Below are 27,172 nucleotides of genomic sequence, written 5' to 3'. Positions count from 1 at the left end.
GCCCCAGGTGGTAAAAATTTAGTTGTTCCAACATTACTCTCCTCACAATTACAACCAGAGACAGAGAAGAGAAGATCTTGCCATGCATGGCTACTTTAAGTGTAACCACATAAATCGGAAGGAGACAAGTGCAATTTTATTCGAACATGGAACATTTCAGTGAGGTTGAAAAGTGTTTGCCAACATCAATGCAAGTCAGACTTTTAAATTGCAATCCATCTGCTAGAGCAATAAGAATGTACAGTAAGTGAGCAAACATTCTGCCATTATATTTATTGTGTGGAACAAATGAGTAGAAGCAATTTTGTTGGAGGTAATTAGTTTTCTCAGCAATATAACCCAAACATTTAAGTCTGGCCCAAAAAAATGATGCATAAAACAAAACAGAGGGGGATATGTAAAGTATCAGCAGCATCTTAAGGTAAAATAGAGATTTTACTTTTATCATGTTTTCTAAATAACAAATGTATTTGGGTACCGCATGCAACTGCACAGAGATAGACAGCCACGGTCAGAGTGAGGTGGTCATTTGGTTTGTGATGGTGACTCAGTAATCCAGTAAAAGGAATATAGCAGGCTACTGGAGTTATTTGCTGCCTGCAATGTGACCTGCCCAATGATGGACAAACTAAGTACTTTGTACATCTCTGCAATACATTCCTATTTCCCTATATTGTATCCTTTTAAATGCACTGCATGCACTGCATGTACAAATAACTGTTAATGTGTCATAAATATAGTGTGCTACTACTTTCCTACTTTCCTTCTTGACTTGACAACACAGTGGTGGGAATTTATCAAAACTGGAGTAGACAGAATCTGAAGCAGTTGCCCAAGGCAACCAATCAGCTTCTCGCTTCTGCTTGTTCAGTTAAGATTTGAAAATGAAATAGAGAAGCTGATTGGTTGCCATGTAAAGTTACTCCAGATTTTGTCTACTCCAGTTCTGATACATTTTGGCCCTGATTTTCAAAGCATGTGGTGTCACCCCTACCTACTTAAATTTCTGATGCATTACCCATGACCTCATCTCACTCCCCCCTGCTCATCTCCATAACTCCTTCTTGTGCACGGGCGGGGTGCACAGGAAGTTACCCGTTTACAAGATTTATCAAAATCAATAGGTATGTTTTGCACTTATCGCACATAAATAACAAAAATATATGATATTTACAGTAGCAGACCAAAATGGAGCATATAAGAGAAGTTCAGATAGGGTTTACATACACTTTAAGTCAACAAAGTGTTGTGTTGCCATCTTGCACACACTTCAGTAATCCCTAATTATATATTATTTGGCCAACCAGCTGCAAAGATACTGCTCTTAGGAACTTTGCCATACAATTATATCTCTTGTTTTAAGTTCCTTTAGAATAACTGAATACAACATCAGATGTTACTAAAGGCTAGTTTTAACATAAACGCAGCTGCGTAATAGACATAGCATGAAGTGAAATTATACATTTATAGGTACCTTGTTACTCATAATACATGAATTACATCATTTATCTACATGCAGTCAGCAGGGATGGTCATGGGGTGTGCGTCTGTAGCAGCTTTGTCATAATTCACTACATCACCTGCCCCCCTCATTTAATCTCACAACCGCTCAGTGTCCTCCCTTATTGACGCAATACACAGTTATTTTCTGTACATACTGTATTCTGCATATGTGATATTGCTGAAAGTACACTTGTCGACCTGTGGAATTATGGTGCCAAATACCACTATCAACTTTTGGTCCCCCTAAACAGAAGGAGAAAGCATGTGTAGCACACAAATGAATGTGGCATGTCTAGAGTTGGCATTGCAAAGAGTTGGCATTGCAAAAAGAGTCAGTTTATCATCAAGATGATATAGAAAACTCTTGCAAAGTGTTCAAAAATGTGATTCAGAAATGCAATGTAACATTTACATTGTGTTTACTTTGTTTCAGTCATCTGCAGACCACAGGGGTGACTTTGATCTGTATATGATGACAGTTTATGCAGCCCTAATTAACTCCTTCTTTCCCTTCCCTTATTTTTCTGTTTATTTTATTCATTTTTTAATTTATTCATATTCAACTTTTTTTAAATTAGTTTTGCATGCTAACTTTTCTGTGTAGCATTAAAAATTAGCACATTTGTAAAATATATACATTCATTTCATTTGTTCATGAAATGTCACACTACAAAAACAAAGGAACAAAATGTATGAAAACAAAAAAAGTTTATATACATACGTTAAAAAAAAATGGCAAAAGCTCAGGGGAGAAAGGAGTTAAGAATGGGTTCAATAGGAATATATAATATTAAAAAAAATCTAAAACTAAAAGTAGGGTCCTGTAAGTACACCAATCACAATGAGCATGGTAGGGGGGCTTATTGTTTGCTTTGTAGATAGCTAAAATTATACACTCTGCATAGCAATGAACGAATTGGACAGTGGTTACAAAAATTGGACTGTCTAGTTCAAAATCAGATAGGTTGAAATTCTAGTGCCAAATAAATGCAGATGTCTCATTAGGAGTAACATACTCCTGAATGTCAAAGATGCCTGGACCAAACTCTATAACTGTGTGGTGCAAGCAGAGTGATCATTTACTGTTTTAAAGAAAAACAAGGTGATGATTCTTGCCTGAGTCTAGAGATTTTCCATAATGTTCAAATGTTATAGAGAGCAATATGACTACTTCAGTGATTGTTTCTTAACATAGCCCTACACTGCCTAACTGATATAATGTATCCTTAAATTGGTTACCTCATTTGGAAGTATAGATTTGTTCCATGCAGGATCACTTAGCTAACATTCTTCAAAGTGAATGGTCATATTTATTATTTGTAAGGACGACATGTTGAAATGCACGGTAACACACATGGAAGGCAGTCACATTGCAGCAAGCAGAACAATCGTTGCAGTCATAAAACAATTCAAAGGTGGATTATCATTATATCAGGGATGTTCTCCAGCTATTTAGGTAATACAGCATATTCAAGTATGCTTAGCAACGACATTTAAAGCTAATTTGGCACATGTTGTCCAGCACTGAATTCAGAATTTCTATGTTTTGGAGCTTTGTTCCTCACAGGAATGAATGATTTGAAAGAAAGCCTGTATAGAGAGAATATAAATGCTGCCATTGCTGACTTTTAAAATCCTAGTTGCCTGCTTTTGACTACAATAAAGTCCACTTATTAAATGAAATGCATTAAAGTGGTAAGATGCAGATGAGCGCTTGTCTTGACCATCTGGGACAATAACGTTTTTGGGGGACACTGGATACATGCGCGGCGTGCGGTTGCATTCTTTAGTGCGCATGGTTTCCATGAGTGTTGATCCAAATATTCAATACTTTTTGAGGCCCTCAATTAGAATGATGCACCTTTTACTTTTAACAATTTTACCTTTAACAATTTTACTTTAAATTTTCTGACCTGCATTCTTTGTTTAGGTCAGTGACTCCTTTAAGCACAGCAGCCATTTATATGTATGCAAAATAAGTGCCTCCATTAAAGTAAACCTGAGATATGGGGGCTGCTATTAATGACCTCTTCTGTAAGGCCTGCCTGTTATGGTTATCCATTAGCTTTAATACTTTATGAGTCACTAACCGGAGCAAGCATACAGATCAGAAATGTTAAAGAAAAGTCAAAGGCCTGTTGTGCATACTTGTTTTGGGTCAGATAAACAAAATGCAAACCAAGAAGGACAACGTAGCAGCCAAGTAACTAGCATTTCAGAAGGAAAGTCAGTAATACCAGCCTCCATGTTTCTCTAATGACTTGGAGGACAGAGTGATCTTAGGATAAAACATGCTCTCTAACTGCTTGCCTGTGTGGGTTTTACTACACTAATACATTTTATTGCATCCTGATTTCTGCATAACAGGATGATGAAACCAAAAACATGTATGAATGATTTTTCTATCAAGCTTACATGTAAGGCAACGTTGGCATTCAATATTCATGCATGGATAAACATGGCAGAAAGGATGACACTACTTAGGCACAAAAATTTACTTACAGGTAATATGTGTAGGAGTTATAGCTTCTTCTGCCATGATGAAGCAAGGATTTAGGCAGTGGTAGTAAAGATGAAATGGAAGGAAAGAAAAGCCAGATATTAATGTATGAAAAATCAGGATGAACGAGAACAGGTCAGGTGACATGAATGAAAGATTCTAGCAGCAATTTTACATCACAGACATGACATGCAACACATCGGAGTCAGTGGTTGGACACATTGCTGTACATTCACTATGAAGAAATCTCTGATCACCATCTGCATCCTAATGAGTTGGCTAGCACATACTTATGGAGCAATGTTTTCATCTGTAATGTTTACTGCCTTTATTTATGCTTTGCATCATGAAACCCTATTTGTCTTACAGTTCCTCTGAGATATAACATCACATACTAGAAATGCTACACTCTAGGGCTCATTAATGCATTGTGTCATGTTCTAATGAGGCTACACTGAGTTGATTATAAGAAGTATATTCATAATGTGATGAGGGACACGAATCAAAAGGGTATAAATGTCATGGTAAAGAACATTATTGTGTATCCCATAGCAATTAATGAGATTCAGCTACCTAGTGTCTATTTTAAGACAATCTTTTTATTTCACCATATACCCTTGTTATCCAAACACCAAAATGGCTTCCACTGAATTCTGAAAATATTACACAAGAGATTTAATTACATTAATAATGTCACATGAAACAGACAAGACACACAGGTGTCACATTTGGGAGGTTATATGTTAAGCTCACCACAAAGATAACAATCTGGCTGTATAATCTCCTTTACCCCTATGAACACTTATATAGTTCAAGGGCCTATCTAACTGTATACAAATAAATTGAATAGTTTACGCAGGTCCTCATATTACATCGTTTTGTAAATGTTAAAGGCTGTACGTTCAGATCATAATGTGTATGTTTATTTCATATCGTCTCATGTGTTTACCACCTCTAGTGGCCCAACACACCAAAATAATACCCTTGGTGATCTAAAACCGCAGAGCCACCATAATCAGAAAGAACAGCTGGAATATGAATGATCCTGTCAGTTGTAATATTTTCAGCACTATTTTAAGTATAAAATGATAATACATTTTTCCCTTGCTAATCCATTTGCGAAAATGAGAAATAAAAATGATAATGATGGATATATTTTTGAAAGGATTTTCAAATGCACCTTTAAGGTTAGCCAATAACCTTTTTGAAACTGTTGGTAATTAAAAGATAAAGGTTGCACGTTATGCGTGGTACAGCTTTTCTTACTTTTCACTCACTGTAAATAAGATCCTTTTTAGTGTCTACATTTGTCTTGCAACTTGTTGGAATGGAAGCTCAAGCAACCTTAAACACAACACATTTTTTGTAGGATGAATGTAATCCTTAATAATAGGCCACTCCGTATAATATAATAACTGTCGGAATGCCCCCTAAATATTTATAGCACTATAAGTATTTAGCAGTCTGGATACTTACAGTCTGTATACACCATACCATTTAATGGATACTTATAGTTTTATTTTGGGGACATTCCCACAGTTATTATATCATATGGGACCACCTATTATGCAGAACTACATGCATTTCAAAAATTTTGCTTGAGTTAAGCTTTAACCCCTTAACAGTAACAGGGGTATTGAGGCATGAAAGAGTTAAGCTTTTATAGACATCTGATGCCTTTCAGGGATCAGGTGTCTGACAGTGATAGGAGAGTGGTATTTACCGCACTTGCTGTCACTGTTTGACAGCTGGTACAGGTCGGGATCCCTATGTGTACTGGGTTTTTTCTAAATGTTTCAGAATAGAAACTTTTAGCTACCAGTTTTTGTGGCACGCTTCTGATCATTCTGGGAATGATCAGATACCTTTAGTGACATTGATCCTGGCATGCTGTCAGGATCAGTGCCACTAAGGGTTATTATTGGCTGTTCCTAAAGTGAACCTTTACCCATATCTTTAAAATAACAACAAACACACCTTTAGAAATGTTTAGTAATGACAGTCTACAAACACATACTTCTAGATAATTGCTGGCTTTGTATTCTTTACATCCCTTATTTCTCTTTTCCTCCCCAGTCTCCAGACAGTGGCCATGTTAACTAAGGGCAGTTGACTAGCTCTCCTATTACTTCCTGAAAATCTGGCACATGTGACTATGCACATCATCTCAGGGGCGGAAGATGCCTTTCACCGAGATGAGATTTTCCAGCAATGCTCTGCTGATGACAAGGCAATCTGTAAGGGTAGAATGGCGGCTGCGCACAGACCCTATCTCCGAAGACGGACCATAGTGCGCAGGCATGCACAACCAAAGGTATGCGGGAAGACGCACAAACAGCAGATGCACAGAAAATTACATCTTACCTCAGGTGGCTATATAAGAACAAGCCTGAGCTCACAACATTGCTGATGGTCCTGTCAGCTAGTGCTTCCTGTTTCCTGTTGATTTGCCTGTGACCTGCTTGACATGGATTGTCATGGACCACTCTGCTGCTTGCTGCCTGCCCCTGACCTTGGCTTGTTTCCTGGACTTTGCTCTTGCCTTTTGATTCTGTACCTTGCTGCCCGGCTGGCCCTGACCCTAGGATTTCTGGACCACGATTCCTGTCTCCTGAATCTGTTCCCATGCTGCCCGCCCGGTTTTGACCTTTGGCCTGCTGACTTTGCTACCAGACGTCTCCTGCACTGCTCTGTCTGCTTCCATCCGTGGCACTCATGCTCCTCGCTTTCCTGCGGCCTTCTGTTCCAACCCCAGGGGTTGCAGGACACGAGCCACAAGAGAAGCCTCCTCCTGTGGTTCCCAGTCCTACGCACCCAGAACCTGCTTCTCCAGCTCCTGTAGTGACTTGTCCCTCTAAGAAACTGGCTCCTAGGTTCCTTGGCCCCTTTCGGGTAAACAGGAAAATTAATCCTGTGGCCTATTAACTGGTTCTGCCTCGGCCCTACACAATTCATTCTGTCTTCCACGTGTCCTTGCTTAAACTACATGTTCCAGATCCATTTCCTGGCCGTGACCCTGGCCCGCCAGCTCCTTCTGTCATTGATGGGGTTGAAGAAAACGAGGTGGAGGCCATAATGTATTGCAGAAAAAAAGAGGTGGGTGTCTGCAGTTCTTGGTTAAATGGAAGGGCTACGGCCCTGAGGAGAATTCCTGGGAGCCTGAGGTCAACATCCATACCCCCTTGCTCGTCCGGAAATTTTTCCGGAGTCACCCCTTGAAACTTGCCCAAATGGCCATCCGGGGGTTTCCCGTTAGGGGGGGGCAATGTAAGGGTAGAATGGCGGCTGCGCACGGACCCCATCTCCGAAGATGGACTATAGTGCGCAGGCGTGCACAACCGAAGGTATGCGGGAAGACGCACAAACAGCAGATGCACAGGAAATTACATCTTACCTCAGGTGGCTATATAACAACAAGCCTGAGCTCACAACATTGCTGATGGTCTTGTCAGCTAGTGCTTCCTGTTTCCTGTTGATTTGCCTGTGACCTGTTTGATCTGGATTATCTTGGACCACTCTGCTGCTAGCTGCCTGCCCCTGACCTTGGCTTGTTTCCTGGACTTTGCTCTTGCATTCTGATTTGGTACCTTGCTGCCCGGCTGGCAACAATCATAGCCTAAGAAAGGTTATGGGAGGAAGTGTCATTGGACTACAAGTGCAGTGACATCAGCAGCAGCTGTAGGGAGAAGAACCCCACAATTCAGATAAGTGGGGTGGAGGGGAAGGGGCGGCGATGCACCGCGTTACACCTTGAATATAGGTGTAACATGGTAGAAAAGGTAAACTTAGATTTTAAAGATGTCTTTATTGCAGTCTCTTAAATATTGCCAAAAAAACTGCATTATGTGTTTAGAAACCTGTTATATTCCCTGAAGGTGTTGTGTTACCATCTTTTATTAATAAAAATCATAAAATCATAAAATATGACCAGGATTACTAAAATGTTGTGACTGTATATGGATTGTAAATAATTATTTTCTCTTCCTTGGCATAACTCAACAAATATATGCTTGATTTAATAGTAAAGGGCATGTTCATAAAACAATATGCAAATCACAGTTGGCAAGTGGTTTGTATTCTATTTTGTTTTATAAATGCTTATTGCAGAAGGCTGAATAATTTGACCTGGGTACCTTGCCTTTGGCGACATATTATATTCATCTCTTTGCTGCATGGCCATTCATTGAAATTTCTGTCTTATCTGGTTTCTCTTGGCTGCCTTTAAATATACATTCTTTCAGCAATATCTGCCTTCAAAGCGCAAAATGCAGGAGGGATTTCCGGCAACTATTTTATCTGCTAGGCAACCGGTAGGTAATCAGTACAACTTGTTGCTTCTGTTTACAGGAAATGTATTTTACTTCTTCATTCTGATTTAAAGCCAATCAAATAGAAATCAATAGATTATTTTCATAGATGACATTAACTATTCAAATGTTTGTCTTTAATTCATCATCAACAGTATCATAAACTATTGGCAAACTTGTATAACCTACTCTGTTTTCTATAAGTATTATCATGTGTCAATTACAATTACTCGGTGATTACAGAATTAAAAAAATAAGCCAAGAATAAATAGCTAAGATGCCTTGATGTGTAATGTAAATAAAATGTGGACAAGGCACATTTAGGCTAACAATGTCCAACTAGTATCCACAATCAAGCAATGCAATAGGCGGCATTTGATTATGTTTTCATAATGAAACAGAAGACTCCCTTGATGGGGTAATAATATCCAGCAATGTGTCTTTCAATCTCATACCCTTGCTTTTTAAGTAGCCAAAACTGAGTTATGGATCAACCAGGGTCTCTAAACTGGTGGCCTTTCTTTGGCAGTACAGTAGCATAACTATAAACATCTTGGTCTTGCTGCAGTGGTGTTCTGTGTGAAAGGCTCACTTCAAACATTGTCTTTCACACATTGTGAAAGAAGTGTGCTTCTTTTTTTGCCCACATTTCAAAAACATACTGTTGCGTTTACGGATGCACCGTTACTGATACTAGTATCGGTGTTGGTGCCGATAACGAGTATTTGGGCGAGTACTCTTACTCGCCCAAATGCTCCAATACCTTCACCCGATACCGGAACTTCCGGTCGGAGGAAGATTTACTCAGACCGGCAGTGCTGTAGGGGAACATGGAGCCAGCTTCACGGGCAATCAGGAAGCCGAGTGGCGAGTATTGACCCGCTTCCCGGCTTCCTGATTGGTCGGGAAGCTGGCTCGATGCTGATTGGCTGGGAAGCCGGTTTACCGGCCAAACCAGTATCGGTGCATCCCTAGTTGAGTTTATTGGTTTCATTTCAGAGTTGCCCCTAGTGTACATGTGACTGCACAAGCAGTCAGTGCTGCAGCCCTCATTTCCTTAACTCCCCCTTCCCCGAGTGTCATCTGCCTCGAAGGAGTCTTAAAAATAGAACTGAGTGCAGTAAGAAGCCAGCCTTCTTGAGTATGATCTCCTCCAGTTGTATAATTTACATATTAACGTAAGCAATTCTTCTTTGTTGGCCATCCAAAAGGTTACAAACGACAGCATATTATACGGCGTTATCCGCAGATGAACTTAGTTGCTTTTATAATTAGTACAAATATTTTTTCGTTCTAGAAGGTATTCATTTAAGACCTCACAGTAAATATAATTTATCAAAATAACAGCACTTGGAGCGCTCAGTTACACTTAATTCTATATATGAAGCTATTAAGATAAACAACCATTAAAAAACTGATGAAAAAGCACATAATGCAGAAGGGAAATTTATCATTGAGCTCAAGGCAAAACATACAAAAATGGAACATACTTTTCTAAACAAAATGTTAAATGGTATAATTGGAATTGCTTCATAACAATGAAAGGTAATAAACATTTGTCTGGACTTTTCTTTACTCATCAGCACAATTTGTAATACACAGATGGTAATATTTAACTAGCATTATTCCAGTGAGATTTGAATTGTGTCCTGGGTACCTGCCTAGCTACTATGCCTAGGTTACATGTGGGGCATTACTAGTGTTCCAGGCATAAGAATGCTAGGATAGTCTGGCACCCTCACTGCTAATTGGTGGATAGATCAGCATATATAGGTTCATAAAAATTGAGGCAGCATTCAAAAGCAACACCCATGCTACTGATGATACACCTTCGCTTCCCAATCAAGGCTGGTTTTGATGATATGAACAGTGGAAAAAAAGTGAGAAGCACTTCCTAGTTTTACATGCAAGCATGATTATGCAACACATACTAGAAGGAACAAATAGAAAGAGGGCCTGATTTACTAAAGTATATGTGCCTACGTCAGGGCATTGATCATGCACGAACAACCAACATGCTTACAGGTTACAGTGTACATGGACTGAATTTACCCCCCCCCTCCCCCCCCAAATTGTTTGATACAGAGTGAATGTTCCAGTGTCCCAATGTCCGCAAGTCAAAGTCATGGTGTGGCTAATATAATATTGTGATTTTCTGTGATGATTTTGGGTCTGACTGTTGCTTTAGTAAATTAGACCCATTAAGATAACATTGTTGCATGCTGCTCCAAGAGGACACTGTATCCCATATGACAGAAATAGCCTGGTCAGTCAGAGAGAAAGCTAAAAGTCTCAATGAGTATGATAATTTCCACTTTAGAATTTTGAGCATTTAGAAGGCTTCAGCACCTGATTAGAAAGTCATTTTGGCTATTCATCTATGTCATGCTATTGTGGTAAACACTGACATCAGGAACCACAACAACTGTAATGATGCCACTACTGCAACTTGCCTCCAGTAACAGTACAAACACTAGGCCTGTACTGGGTAGTCACTATATTTAGGAATAAAACTATAAAATACCTGCCAAAAAAACTATGGGGTTAATTTATCAAGGCAAATAGGCTGCACACTTTGCAAGGGAATTTTCACTTGCAACGGAATTTTTCCTTAGCTTAGTGAATCAGGTGAAGCTTTGCTGACGTCCATCATCCAATCATGTGCAAGCAAAAACACACAACCATATTTGATAACTATCCACCCCTACTTGGCATTGCAATTGAAAAATCTTAGCCGATCCGGAATAATATTGACATGCGAGAGAAACAAGGTTGTTTGGATACATTGTACAACTGCTGAAGAGTTCAGAGATTAATTTATAATGACGGCAGACCAAGAAACATAATTGATTTCAATACTTCGACAACCTTGCTAGGGTACTATGGTACTACCATTATATGAATACTTTTTTCTTAGTTAACACATGAATATGTTGATATTAGTTGTTGGATTGTACTACAGGGACAAAAGGATTTTATTTTTAGAAATCCAGCATTAAGAAGAAACGTCTGGATTTTATACTGAGCTGCATCTCATTTCTAACCCTCGTCACTGCCTCCAATGTAAGCTGTCTATTGCTGTCTATTTATAACATATTACTGGCACTTGACTTAATATGGTGCCATCAAAATAAAAATGTTTCTGTACATCAAAATAAATAAAACAAACGGTAGTGTCACTCATTTAAGATGTCCATTTCGCTATATACGGTAATATCTATCTATCTATCTATCTATCTATCTATCTATCTATCTATCTATCTATCTATCTATCTATCTATCTATCTATCACCAAATGTCTTGTTGAATTCTTAGTTTTGTACTGCATAATTTGGGACTATGAGGGTTCTGTAGAACTGATCTACCAGTAGCACTTATTAGGGCTATTTTTAAATAACTGTGCAAAAAATATTCAGCCAATTAAAATTAAGCTGACTTAGGCTGGCTATACATAGCCCTATAAACTTAAGTAAAGCCACCATTTCTGTTTACAATTATCACGCTATGTACACGTGCGGCAAAAGTCATCGTTCAAAAAGATTCTCTAAAATATAAAACATTATTATGTTATTCAAAATATTTTCCCCCTGCATGTGCTACATCCATCTATCGATCGAATGGGGAAGATGGGGCTACACAGGAAATTGGTTGCCTATATTAGTGGTTCATGTGATTAAAAATGCAGTTTAGCTTTTGTAATGCAGTACTGTGTCTAATATTTTTTTTTTATAGAAGGATTCTTTAATTCTATATTAAAAATGTATAAAAACATAGCATAAGAACTTTTTATAGTTTACTTAAGTTAGTAAGGGTTTAAGCACATTACCTTATTTTTCTTTTTTTCATTTAAAACATTTGTAAATCAGTGTGGTAGAATTTGAAATGCAATGTATGAATTTTGAGTTGTATATTACAAGTAGCCTTCACTTGCATTTATTGCTATGTTTGCTTTGCTTTTCCATGAGTGCAAAATATGCTGCTCTGCTACACTTGAACTGCTTTTCTTCCCTAACAAAAATCAATGTGCATGCTAACAAAAGCAAGTTAAAACAACTCAGGGCAAGATTATTATAATATAAAATAATCATCTAGGCAACAGTACTAGTTTTGGCAGATGCCTGTTGTGCTGTTCTTTTTATTCATTGCCTTTACCCTATTTAACTATTCATAAATAAATCATTGAAACATATCTGCACAGTTAGTAAATTAGCAACAGCTCACCTTTTTTTCATCACTAAGACAACTCCCAGGAAGATAATGACGAACAGAAGGATTCCAGCAATGACTCCCGCAATTTTTACAGTGTGATCTGACTGCTTTTCAGGTTCCGGATCTGGCTTACGAGTTGCAGCTCCTGCATAAACCAAACGTTGAAAAAAGAAAGACAAGACAAAATGTGAAAAAATTGGAACAACATATAGCCATTTACTTCTAGTAACAGGTTGCTGGAAGCAAAATTAGACTCTACAGATTTAATGCTATTTGTTTTAAATTACGTATCTGTAAATTGCCTACAAAATTAGTATTTCACATTCTTACTTTTCCTTACTTTAAAAACAATACAACTGCTTTACAAAGAATAAATAAATAGGTAAATAAATGAATAGAAATGCGAGCAATAAATAGAGTTTATACTTTTTAATGAAAAAAGTCATGACTAATGGGTGGTAAATACCAAGTTCCTTTTAAAGGAGCTTCTCTTCTGACTCAAACCCTAATCTTCAGCTATAAACCTGTGGTCTTTTTCGTGCTGGTCAACAACTAAGTAGGACAATGCTTCTAAGCCATATTACAGAAAAAGAAAGGGAGATGCACACGGAACTCCTTGCCACCATGCATTTTGTTTAATCAACAGATCAAACAGTTGACGCATTTCACTCACAAAAGAGCTTATTTGCAGATTTAGCCAGAGTACAGCCCCCATCAGACTTGACTCTATTTGGTAAGTAGGCTTGGTAAGTAGGCAGTGGACCCAACTCTGTTGTAAAAATAGCAGCATGGTCAACAGCTTATGGACGTTTTCTTGCTATATTTTTAGTTTTCTTCAAGGGAGATGTACAATTGATGTACAATTGCTGCTTCTGCACCCTATCTAACAGTAGATTGTTTGTGCTACACCTTTTCTGTTATTAGAATTGATGCTTTACTCTGTAGGACCTCAGGTATCAAAGCCTGATGCTATAGGCGTCCAATGAATTGAGTTGGTTTTCTATTCCTTTCCCTATAAGAAGACTTGAATGCAGGACAGCTTCTCTGTGATGGAAAACATTTTATATATATGTATATAAATATGCAGCAGGGAGTTCTTATTGCAGTTGTTTTACCACAGTCCTAAGCAACATTTGTGGAGGAATATTCAAATAATTGTTTTTATTTTATTATTTATGTATTATGTTTTTTTTTTTTAAATGTCAAATTCTTCCTCATTATGTTAATAGTGTCCGTAAATAAATACAGTTTTCTTGTAGGTATAGTTAACATGCTGCTGGTAACACAGTTTAGTCCTACACAAATCTCAAGTGTTTAATTGGTATTTAATTGATTTTCACCAAACTGGCTATCCTATACACCAATAAACATGCACTACTGCATAACTGGTCTAAACAATGAAAACCCAATCAAAATGGACTGTTTTAGGTGAAGCAGGAATCCACTTTGGTTGGAAAAGATAAAAAGAATTCTGCAGGTAATCATATAATTCTATTGCTTTGCTTAAAGTTTATCTAAACCCAATGAAAAAAATAAATATATTGAAGCTTTCCAGTCCTTAGATTTAAGGCTGTATCAGCTTTTCCCCCTTATGTTCAAGTGATGATTCTGACAGTAACACATTTCCTGTCCTAGGGTGAAAACGCTCGCTCACTGTACTATATCTATGGTGGAGAAGAATGTCACTCTAGGGCAAGTCGATAGAAAACCTCCTCCTCTACTCATATCTATAACCTAAGGTCGAGATGTTCTGTAGTCCACAAAGAAGAACTGGGAACAAATAGGGCAGCAGATTCAGAGAGCATATGAAGTTATTAGCTCACTAGATTTCTTCAGGATTAGAAGTTATTTTATTGTACTTATCAAACAGATACTGTATATAAAACTATTTAAATGGTAAATATATAACAAACCAAAAGGGAGCTAAAAAGTTTAATGTTAATATACTTTAAACCGCAACATCCTGGGCTTCGCTGATTCACCTCTAATGGTTACAGGCCTATTTGTTTGCCAGTGAGACAAAATAAAAATAGTCTGTAAAGATTTATAATACTTTGAAAATACTTTGTGGGTTATCTTTTGCTAGAAAGTTGCCTACGTTGTTTTCATGATCATAAATTGTGATGTTGTTGCTTCCTACTGAATTGAGCCATTAACATGAGTATCAACTATGTCTACAAATTGGCATTAATAACTGAGTAGCTACTTACTACTGTTAACAGTATGCAAATGAACCCCACTGTTAGTCATACACCTTGTACTCTTATGAAGTATAAACCACTTATAATACCACTACTATCTCAAGACAAAACTTTATGTAAATGTTTAATTCAGTTCTTCAAAAATATACACACTGTGACTCTATGCTAATGAGGACATTCCTACTGAGTGTCTGAATTTAGCCTGCACTGTTCTCCATATGAAGCACTGTGTCAAATAGAAATAAAAGTAAAGGCACAGACCTCATTAATGCTGAACCCCATGGAGCAGAAACACAGAGTGTTTTATGTTTTCAGCTACAAGTATACTTACAACAAGATGACCAAGTTCCTGCCATAAATTCAGGTTATATTCTGTATATATGAACAATGGAGCAAAAGTGGAGCAATTACAGTAATCAGAATGTACTGCCACAAATCAGATCCCAGTATAGCAAACTCTTTATTGGAATTTAAGGCCGGCAGCCACTTTTTCTTTTTGCCAACAAAACAAAACATCTACAACCTAAACCTAAAGCGTACATGGATAGCGAACTGGCTACAGGAACGGGTACAAAGAGTTTCGATAAATGGCACCTTCTTGGATTGGGCTAGGGTCATGAGCGGCGTTCCGCAGGGGTCTGTGCTGTGCCCCATGCTGTTTAATCTATTAATTAACGATATTGGGGAGGGGGTAAACAGCCATGTTTCAGTGTTTGCTGATGATACCAAATTCGGGAGGAGTATAGTCACTGAATCTGACACTATAACATAACAGGGAGATTTGGATAAAATAGGGGAATGGGCAACCACATGGCAGATTAGGTTTAATGTAGATACATGTAGAGTTGTGCACTTTGGGGTTAAAAGCAAGAAAACAGATTACACACAATGGCAGCTGCCCTCGGAAAAAACGAAAGGGAAACAAATTTGGGGGTCATTGTAGACCACAGGCTGAATGATAGCTTGCAGTGTCAGGCTGCGGTAAACAAAACAAGTAGAGTCCTTTCCTGTATTAAGAGGCGAATGTTTTGCAGGTACAAGTCCGTTATTCTGCCACTTTTCTAGATCACTGGTTCGGCCTCATCTGGAGTATGCGGCCCAGTTTTGGAGACCAGTGAACAGAGGGGATGTCCTTGAACTGGAAAGAGTCCAGAGGAGGGCAACCAAACTCATAAAGGGGATGGAGGACCTGAGTTATGAGAACAAGCTACTAAAATTAAACATGTTCTCCTTGGAAGTAAGGAGATTACGGGGGGACATGATTTTCATGTATAAAATGTTTACCGGGGATAGAACATTAGCAGCAAAGTCTTTACAATTAACTCCATTACAAGGACGAGAGGCCACCACTTAAAATTGGTGGAGCAAAAATTTCAGCACAAGGGGCAAAGGGGTTTCTTCTCAGTTAGATCGGTTAAGGTCTGGAACTCGCTACCACATGCTGTGATTTCGGCTAAGGCTGGGTTCACACCTAGGCGTATTGAATATGCGCGTTTCGCGGCGCGTGTTTTTACCGCGATTCGCGGTAAAAAAACGCGCGTCAAACGCGCGTTTCCGAGGGCTACTTGGCTGTATCCCAATGGAAACGCAAGACCAGGCGTAGGCCGTTTTGTAGCCCGTTCAGACGGGCTGAAATACGGAAAGGTGTGAACCATACCCATAGAAAACAATGGGATTTTCAAGTTTGTACGTTTTGTAGAGCGTTCATAGAGCGTTGAACGTCCGACAAAACGTAAAGGTGTGAACAGGGCCTAAGAGTGTAGAATCATTCAAGAAGCGACTGGACGATTTCCTCAGGGACCGTAATATACAGGGGGTACAAGTACTCTTAAAATTGAGAACACACAGGGACCTATACATACTACACACCAATAGGACCATACACACATACACAAATAGGTTGGACTTGATGGACATATGTCTTTATTCAACCTCAAATACTATGTAACTATGTAAACGTTGGCCTGTGTCTTCAAGTCACTTAAATCCAATCACATTTTATGGCAGTAAAATTAAATTTGAGATTATTTCATGCATTTTGTTATATCTAAAGCTTTCATGTTAGTGACAAATAAACCACATTAACAAAATGATGACTGTCCGGAGCATTTCCCTAGGTGTGATTTGCTGGGCCGTTTTTCTCAATTATTTTTCATAAGTGAAGCAGTAATTCTATAACATATTAGATGAAACACATGGAAAAGTGTGATAAGCTCATTTAACATGCATTTCACCAGCAATTGTTTCCCTGCACAATAGCCTAGTTTTGCCTTTGGAAATTTAAATCTAGGTCACATCTGGTAGTCAAAAGACTCCTTCTAAGCAATTTATTCACAAAGTGGGAAACAGCTGAGGATCATACCATTGGCGCTCAAATATCTACCCAAATGAGATAATCAGTGCCTTGCAGCAGCTAGTGTCTTAGCTCTCCCTAGCTCCCACATTTTGTCCTGTTTACACTGTTTACTGTATAATGTGATGGAATGTCAAATTTTTGTCTGATGGAATATCCATTTCCTTCTCTAAATGAATTTAGGATGAAAAATGTAAAAGACGCAATGTTCAATTCTCCAAAGTCAATACTTTCCTTTGCAGTCTTTTTCCACCCAGCCTTCCAATTTTTTAATCACAGGGTGACAGCATTCATCATATGAGGTGTCAGAAAGATGAAAGATGGTGTTGCAGATTGGAATGTATTTCAGAAAATCTACAAATGACTTAGGGGGTGGGTCCTGGGGCCGAAGCCAGCCGAAGGATCGGCCGAAGCTACGGCCAGATCCTTCGGCAGCTTTGTGAATAGACCCCTTAGTTGCGGAAGATTAGCATGTTCCCTATCAACATACAAAATCAATCAGCCAAATGGGCATGGATTTGGAAAAAAATGGCACAATTCAAACAAGCAAAACTTTATTTAAAAATAAGATACACTGGTACAGATATTTCATAGCCAACTAGAACACATACATTTTAGACAGCTACTCCAGGCAACAGTTAGTGTTACTAAACTAAAAGTATCTAGCGAACCCAATAATTGCATAGGTCTTCATTGACCTCTATGCTATTCTTACTGGGGGGAAATGGGTTTCACCTCCAAAAAATCATTCTGACCTCTAAGCTTTTCCTAGCACTTAACGCTTACCACACTTCAAACCCTAAAACATAAAAGCAGATTGCCAGGTCCGAGCACTGTAACATGACCAAGGCAGTGAGGTAAACACTCTTTGTGATCGCTGAGACAGGCCATTTCAGTATTAGCTTCAATAAAGACGGGAGTGGTGAGGCAGTGCAGGTAGGGTGAGTATACAGTGGCCGGAGGGTGGGGCTCTCTGAAGACACACTGTTATCTGGTAGAACTTTCCAGGCTACTAACATACATAACATTTTTGAAATTAGCACTTACTGATGCTACCCTTGCTATAGGAATTCATTATGCCTTATGTTGGTAATAGCCCTATAGTTTTCTTCACCCTCTGATGATTTTAGGAGCATCAGGTGCTTTCTGTAGTAGGTCCTGTACTGGCCCTGATGTCACTAGCTGCTGTCTGTAAAGTTTTAAATGCCTGAGGCTGTGTGTCGGAGATTGTCTGCAGATTCTCAGTGACAGAATTGAGTTCTGATATTCGGCACAGGCACTCAGCCTGTCCCCTACTGTCACTCACAGAGCAATAGAGGCTTCACTGGCAGCAGTCAGACACCCTGGTGGTCCAGGAGGGGAGGGGGACAGGACAGTGCCGGATTTACAGAACTGTAAGAGGTTGAAAAAAACGGCATCATTGTTACTGACAAAAGGTAAAAAAATTAGCAGCCTGGAAACTGCTTCTTGATGACAGTGTCTCTTTAAAATTAATCCTTAACCTCCCTGGCAGTATTCCCGAGTCTGGCTTGGGGTTAACTTTCAGTACCAGGAGCGGTAACCCCCGAGCCAGCCTCGGGAATGCACACACACTTGCATCACTTACCTTGTCCCTGCGAGCCCGCGGCGTCCTCTGCTGCGGCCGGCATCTGAGTTTTAGTTTCGTTTTCAGGCGTCACAGCGGGGGGCGGAGCCGGCGGGAAATTCAAAAGTAAAAATTTACATTTACACAGAATACAATGTAATCTGCTATGATTACACTTATGTATCAAACTATTTCACTTCAATTTTGTCCCTAGAGCTTTGTCCATTGCCCTGTCTGCACTTTTACTGTTCTTCCTGCCTGGAAACTTGTGAACGTCCATGGCATCCAAAAAGCGTCCCTTTAGGTCAAAAGCGGTTTTAGACCAAGTAGAAAACAGCGATAGTAAATTAAAATCACTTGCAGAATTGAGCGATACTGAAAGTGTCTTTCAGTGTCTGATGACAAATTTCACATCGAATCGCTATCGCTCAATTCTGCAAGTGATTCTAATTTACTATCGCTGTTTTCTACCTGGTCTAAAACCATTTTTGACCTAAAACAGCGATGATTCTGCGACCGAGCGCAGTGATGTGCGAACTTGGTATTCTATTGACTGTGGTATGGATCAGGCAGTGCCCCCGGAATTCCCATTTACTGGACCATTTTTTTATTTATTATATTATATTTTTTTATAATTATTTATAATTATTTATTATATTATAATTTCTTTATAATTTATAATACCCGGGATGTCTACTGGACTCTTGTTTGGACAGATTTAGGTGAGTTATTCCTAAGATTTACTAAGAATTACAGGCCTACAATATAAAACAACAAATTTCCATTAAAAACAATGTACCGCTTTGGGATGCTAAAATCCTGAATAATCATACCGCCAGGGAGGTTAATGCTTGGCTAGAGTCATAAAACGGAGTCCAACTCCAACAGGAGAATACCCACATGTGCTACCACAGCCCCTTTAAAAACCATTAGCAATTGTGGGATAGTACAAGTATAGATGTTCAATTATGTCACTAAATGAATGCCAAAGTGAGTGCAATCTGTAACCAGTAAGCATCTTATATAACAATATCACAATCCTTTATCCACTGTAAGAAAATCTGTAGAAGACAGCAAAGTAAAAAACTACATTTAACATATGGAAAAATATAATACTATTACATTACTATAGTATGAATATCACTTTACATGAATACTGTGAGCATTTAACTCCTTTTATTGCCACTGAGCTGTTCCCAGTACACTAATGTTGTTTTGAATGGAAACTAAAACAAATGAGATATTCTACCTGTAGAGGTTTGGGAAGGTTACTTTTCTATGAACGAAAATTACATATACAATAAACTGCTACTGAGGTTTCTCTTAAGTACTGAAAGTGTATCCAGGTGTCATAGTGACAGGCTTTATATTTTTCCTTCTAACACATCATAAAACCACGTCTAGACAAACCCTGACAATGGTTGTCATAGCAGCAAACTACTCCTATTAGCACATGTGGATTTTACTTTTTGCTATGTTAAACTTGTTTATACTATCCAATCATTGCACTCTCTTAATATTTTAAAGACTTAATATTTCCATAAGTTTTGTTCAAATTTTTATTTTAGTGAGCAGGGAGGATAGCAGCCAACTGTTGCTGAATTTCAAGGGTTGTGACATTATAAATGTAAAATAAAAATGCATTACTACTTGTTAAATGAAACTTATTTAAGTTTGTCCACATTTAATATTCTTAATTAGAAACAAAAATAATCTATTACTACAGTAAAAAAATTAAAGAGCGTGATCCCTCAGGGGATAATAATGTTCATTAACTTTGTCCACTATAACATGAATTGGGAGATATACCCTCTCACTTTTTTACCATGACAAAGAGCTCTACTTAAATGCACTCTATCCGTATAGATTATGGTGCTTTCAACTGATGGCTACACCAACCAAAAATATTTTACATCATTGCCTATTACCTATGATCATTCATTATATAATCACACCTTGATTTTTATCCGCTGAAGTGTGCTGAAATGATGTGTGTGTGTGTCTGTGTGTGTGGGGAAGGGGGTGTATTCCTGCTTAAAGTGCACCTGTGGCCACACACACTATGGACATTAAATACAGGTAGCCCTCAATTTATGCTGGGGTTAGGTTCCTGACGGAATGTAAGTCAATAAAAAGTCATGGAGTTATGTTCCAGACCTTTCTCTAAATTGACACAAGTAATGAAATACAGGTACATTTAAAGTTGCTGCATGAGCTCACACAAGGGGCTTTAAATAAAGTTACTTATGTCAATTTGTGTCAATGAGGGAAGCTTGGAACCTAACTTCCTAACTTTCCACTGACTTACATTATGTACTGGGTTTCAGTTTACACCAGTTTCTTTTTAGAACCAGTTCTTGTTTTGAGAGAGGCCTGGAACCTAACTCCCTCACTTCCAATTGACATACATTATATTTTGGTTTCAACTTACAAAACTCCCAGAAAAGGGTGCTATTTTAATCAGTGCAAACTGAACCATTGTAAACTGAGGGCCACCTTAATTTATTTTTATTTTGACTTCTGCAGCTTCTTGTACTGTAAAATTATTCATTCTCCAATATCCTCAAAAATCACAACAAATTCCAAAAAAACTGTTTTGGTCAGTTACTAACAGTTTTCTAACAAGGGGGTTAGAGGACTGGCTATGATTTCAGGGCCTCACTTGTGATCTTTTAAGGTAAATTCCTGCACAGTAGATGAGGGCTTGTTATAAAATGTTTTTACTGCTTGTTCAGAATATGTTAACACGTTAGTGTGCATAGTCTGGGCAAAGGTTTACTTTGAATTTGCCCTAATGTAAGAAATATGAAATGCTGATTGATATACACTTATTTTTTCAGTTTAACTTAGTGCCCATGATACACCAAATATGCCCTTTTTTCCCATGCATAGACAATCATAGGAAAAATTAACCAATAAATCCAGAATTGAATTCTACTTCAGTGTAAACAATGTATTATAGGCTCAATTCTCAAAACTTTACAAACCATGTGACTTTAATTTTCAAATCTCATTGGATTCAGCTGAAAATAACAGTCAATTTTTTAAACATAAGTATCCTTATATAATAACCACACACTATTTTAATCAGTAGTGATTAAAAAGTCACACACTTGTTTCAAATAATTTACATTTAACCTCCGTGGTGGTATTCCCGAGTGCGGCTCGGAGTTAATTTTCAGTACAAAGAGCGGTAACCCCGAGCCACACTCGGGATTGCGCAAAAGGGTCACTTACCTTGTCCCTGCGAGCCCGCGGTGTCCTCTGCTGTGTGCGCCCGGCCCATGCCGGCCTTGGGCTTTCAGTTTCGTTTTCGGGGGTCACAGCGTGGGGCGGAGCCGGCGGGAAATTCAAAAGTGCCAAAAATGACATTTACACAGAATACACACAATACAATGTAATCTGCTATAATTACATTTATTTATCAAACTATTTCACTTCAATTTTGTCCCTAGAGCTTTGTCCAGTGCCCTGCCTGCACGTTTACTGTACTCTATGGAATTCCCATTTACTGGACCATTTTTTAAATTATTATATTATCATTTTTTTAAATGATTTATTATATTATAATTTATGATTTTGTGTTTCAGCTCCACCATCTCCTGGCACTTCTCGCCCAGATCAGGGCATGCTGAACAGCCCAAAGATCATGGACTTGGAACAAGGGAGCCAGAGCCAAATGCCAAGCAGCTCCAGATAGGCCCTACCCAGTCGCTGCTGCTAAACCACGAGCAGCAACGGCAGGGTCTGGTGGGCCAGGGGCAGGAGAAACATGCTGCGGGGTAACTCCATGTGGGCTAGAAGTGAAAGAGCAGAGGACCCCCCTGATTTGTCCCACTCCTGCCATGGCCCGCCGCTTGTCATTACCTTTTTTAGTGTCATGTGACAGTTTTTTCTAAAACTATACAGACTAACCATTTTAGGACAGTGGTGGAGAGCCAGGGCCCGGTCGGAGCTGCAACCGCTGCGACCCTGGAAGTTTTGCCACTCCTTCAAAGTTGTACAGGGAATATAAATCTCAGCACTATAATATACAGCAATGGAGAATACCACCAGCTATAAAGGACTACAAACCCCAGCGATACATTATACATGCAGCATACCACCAGCTATAGAAGACTAAAAATCCCAGCAGAATAATATGAAGCTACATACACTGTGTTGCTCACCAGGGCTATGCAGGGTCTCACTAGGTCTGTGCAGGGTCTGACTAGGGCTTTGCAGGGTTTCAGGAGGCTGTGTGTTGTCTGACCAGGGCTATGCAGGGTCTGAGGTGGCTGTGCGTGATCTGACCAGGGGTTCGTGCGGTTTCACCATTGCTGTCTATGGTCTCACCAGGGATGTGCGCTGTCTCACCAGTGCTGTGTAGGGTCTCACCAGGGCTATGTGGGGTCTCACCAGGGCTGTGTGTGGTCTCAGTATTGGGGAATTTTCACAAGTATGTGTACTTGTGAAAATGCCCAGTATCGGCACCAATACCGGTATTGGTGCATTCTTAGAAAGAACTGATCATGCAATAATATGTAATAACATACTAAAAAATCAAAATAAAATAAAAACATAAAACACCCTCGTGTGCTCAAATATAAACATGCCTATGGAAGCTGTGTTCAAAGATATGCAAATGAATGGGGGGCATGAGTAATACAGTGATGTGGGAGGAGCAGGGCACTGAGGCTCTGTCCAAAGCATGGGGATCATAGCCTGTCATGTGTGCTTTGACCGGTCGACCCACCCATCCGCGTCATCAGGTGCTAGGTAGAGGGCGGGTAAACACACAGGTCCCGATCTCCGATCTCTGCTGTTTGTCTGCAAGGTTCCCGTATCTCCAGGTAGGGAGCAAACATTGTATCTTTTAGGGGCTCAAGGGGCTGCTCAAAGGCCCTGCAAGACCCTGAAACATTGGCTTTGTATGACATATGTGATAGGTCAGTGACTCAATGTATTGAATGCAGTGGGTTAACAGCAGGACAACTATTCTTTGCAGAAAGATGTCTAAATAGCAGCCCCTTATACTTTTCTTATGAAGCTTACTTTGAAACTGAACTCTGAATCCACAGTCCAAACACATACATGAGCTGCTTTCCTTCCAAAGTATTAGTGATTATGTTCAGCCAATCCTGAAAATTATACAGCCATGCCCAACAGCACAGCAATGTTGCTGACCTAAATCCCCCCATCAACCACAGTTATTGTTAATTTGTCACTTTGCTTTCACTAGCTCACTCAGACCCACTTATACTCACCTCCTCGTGCTTCATTGATGTTCAGTTGCTCTATTGAAATTGCCAAAAATATTCAGTGCTTGGGCCTGAGCTGCTAATTGTCAGGCCTAAGTCACTTGAGGGAGGCGATGATATCATCAACCCTGTATAAGCTCTGAAACCATCTGAAATTGAGGTTAAACAGGGTTTGCCTACCAGAGCAGTGGGAGGGGGCATAGGGAATATGAGAAAAGTTAGGTTGGAGGTGGTCTAGTAATGGATGGGCAATCATAAAGCCTTGCCACCTTCCTGTCCCCAGCCTGTGAATGAACAATGATAGGGCAGTGACAAATTCACTCTCAAGTCAAAGACCTGACTGATTCATAGTGCTGCCTCTGTCCTTGGCCAGCCTTGGTGCTGCTGTGCAAAGGATAAAAAGAGTCTAATATCATTCAGGAAATGTGAAATGTTTTTAAAAGTTATATAACTGCATTTATTTTTTTTATATCTGCATGGAGTTCAGATTTAAAATGCCCCTTTTCCCTTCATGTTAAAGGTTAGGGATTACAGAATGAAGAAAAAAAAGGGGTTTTGTTGTCAGGCACAGGCTTCCCTGAGAGGGAGCCATTCTGTAAGACAAGACAAGAATGCTGCCTGACTCTGAGTTATTATGTGTGGATGGACCCGTAGCTTGTATCGGATGACTGAACATAGTGCCAACCTGAAGGAAGCAGTAACATTTTTTTAATGCAGAGTACAATTAGTAGTAGGAGAATTCCTGCTTTTTACTGAAATGCAAAGTGAGGCAATATGGCCACAAAGTGTGACTAAGCAGCTGTATTCACTGCAGGTTTATCATATGGTATAAGGTCTGGGCACAGGTGCCATTTAAAGACAATTAACATACAATGTTCATTTTGCAAAGTAATAGTTATTAAATATGGCAAACCTGTGTTCACTTTGAATACCCAATCATGTGTAAGAGAAATTACAAAAATACAGAATTTTACTATCACATGACTGGGTATTCAAGATGAACACAGCTTCCCATTATTCATTAATATTTGCTGAACAGCATCTATTTCCTCAGTAAATCAACCCCAGTAACCCCATAACTAGCAAAGCACAGTGTACTTAAGTTAAAGGTCACTTTAGTGTAATTTATTAAATGGGACATACTCAAGCAAAAGTGATCTCTAACCTTTACATTTGAATACTTAAAACACCCCCTTCCAACATATGAGTTATATCAGTGGTTTCTTCACAGTGTTTGTGATTTATATAGGTGGTTCACTTAAAGTAAATAATACACTTAACTTACTCTGAGCACATTGCTATATTACAGTCAACATAATATCAATTTTTTGGGGGGGTTGGATAACTGATAAATACCAAGTCTGAACATTTGTTATATGGTGCTTTTAAACTTAATATTGTAAATGTTTTTCTATTTAAAGTGTATTGTTATTGACATATAATACACTATGTTCTATAGCCAAAATATTTATTCAACAGTTGTACCTATATAAGGGCCTGCTAGTATGCATGCACCTTGTAAATGCCCTGTCTTTTGTGTTGTAAACTTTTTGTGATTTATATGTATGTGATATATGTGATATTTCATTCAGATTTAATCTAATTGAAGGCAATAAAAAGCCCTTTCAGTGTTGTCTGTTTTGCATTAGATGTTATTTAAAATGTGTATGTTGCTTTAATGTGTTAGAATGCATTTCAGCATCTTTATAGCAATTGACATTGAAGGTTTAGTGCTGAAAGAAATAAAATTCTTGAATGCTCATATTCTGGTTACTGTATTGTTTTATGGATGAAACTGTCACACTACAGAAATGATAAGCATTACATGCATAAAGAGGCAATAAGTCTTATCTGACATTACAGTACATGAAAACACATTGCATTGCTGTTACAAGATCAGGAAACCCCTTCTTCTTTAATGTAAAAGATGTTGTATTATGTAAAATAGGGCCTTATGTTGTTTCATCTACCCTTTAAATATCATGTCTATGTGATATAACTCAGTGGTTCTCAACCTGTGTAACCTCGGGACCCACATTTTTCCTTGGTCATTAAGTCGTGACCCAAAAATGATTCATTTCTGAGACATTTTCATTTATTACACAAAACAACTTGTGCACGATTCAGCAACGTATATATATATATATATGTATCTCCCATCCTCTGGAATTCTTTACCCCAACCTGTCCGTCTGTCGCCCACCTTGACTGCCTTTAGGCATTCCCTAAAGACTCATCTCTTCATGGAAGCCTATCCCACCTCAACTTGACCGCTCAACCATCACGTTCTCATACAATTCATCCCCACACAGCTCCCTCCTCATGTATCACTTCCCCCTCCCTTTTAGATTGTAAGCCCTCTCGGGCAGGGCCCTCCTTACCATCTTGTCTTGATTTGTATTGTGATTGTAATGTCTTCCTTATAATGTAAAGCGCTGCACAAACTGTTGGCACTATATATATATATATATATATATGACTACTGTATAATAATAATATACTGTATATACAGTATATTATTTTAAGTTTTGATTGGCCTTTTTAAGCAGCTACAAAAAATAAAGAGGTACGCCAATACCATATATTTAACATGAAAGTGCCTTACATGTCATGGTCTGGTTTGCTAATAGGAATGTGTCCTCCAGGGCAATCCACTAAATATCATGACACCCCACCCCCCCCCTCCCCCATGCTACCTAGAGTGACAATGCCTAAGGCTGCAGGAATCCCAAATGTAAAGTTTAGATGTGGCCACTGTCAAGTTAATGACAGTGTGACAGCAGCCACATCTGTAAGCATGTAATTGTATGTGATACAATTACATGAGGCTTGGAATAGATCCCTATCCCTGTATGCACGATAGATGGACTGCCGCTTACAGATGTGGCTGCTGTTTCCCGGTCAGCTTGAACGGGTGACAGGGGCCGCAGCAGGACATTGCTGCATGATAGGTATGAGCTTTGCTGTTAGTTATCAGATGCTGTTCCAAGTGATAAGTATTTGAGTTTGCCACATGTTTGCTTAAAAAGCCTGAAAACTTAATTTTGCCTCAATCTCGAGCTGGACTTTTCATGTCACTTAGTTACTCTGGTCATCTGAACACTATTACATTATATCTCCAGCAGCTAGCATTCTGTACAATTCCAGAATACAACTGCAAACAATCTCTTATCTATAATGGATCAAAGAAATTCGTTTTCCACTAAAAATTTTACAAATATTCTCTCCCAACTTATAATTCTAAATATTCAGTGTGGCGTTGGTCCTTTTAAGCG

General features: G+C 38.9%; 1 protein-coding gene across 9 annotated transcripts in view; it reads right to left on the bottom strand.

Moving 5' to 3' along the window:
• Nucleotides 1–27,172, bottom strand: part of PTPRM (protein tyrosine phosphatase, receptor type M) — a 606,372-nt gene that overhangs the window by 183,398 nt on the left and 395,802 nt on the right. For 5 of the 9 annotated variants that reach the window (XM_018553724.1, XM_018553732.1, XM_018553757.1 and 2 more), the window contains 2 exons: nucleotides 12,532–12,664; nucleotides 4,006–4,035 (listed from right to left, as the gene is read on the bottom strand). In XM_018553724.1, coding sequence (XP_018409226.1) covers nucleotides 4,006–4,035; nucleotides 12,532–12,664 — 163 coding nt within the window. The remainder of the gene's footprint in view (nucleotides 1–4,005; nucleotides 4,036–12,531; nucleotides 12,665–27,172) is intronic. The other 4 variants (XM_018553742.1, XM_018553765.1, XM_018553782.1 and 1 more) reach the window with 1 other exon arrangement.

The sequence above is a fragment of the Nanorana parkeri genome, unplaced genomic scaffold (assembly GCF_000935625.1).
Source record: "Nanorana parkeri isolate BGI_ZX_2015 unplaced genomic scaffold, ASM93562v1 scaffold7, whole genome shotgun sequence".
NCBI lineage: Eukaryota > Metazoa > Chordata > Amphibia > Anura > Dicroglossidae > Nanorana > Nanorana parkeri.
Note: the sequence above shows the minus strand (reverse complement) of the source record. Positions and strands in the feature narration are given on the sequence as shown.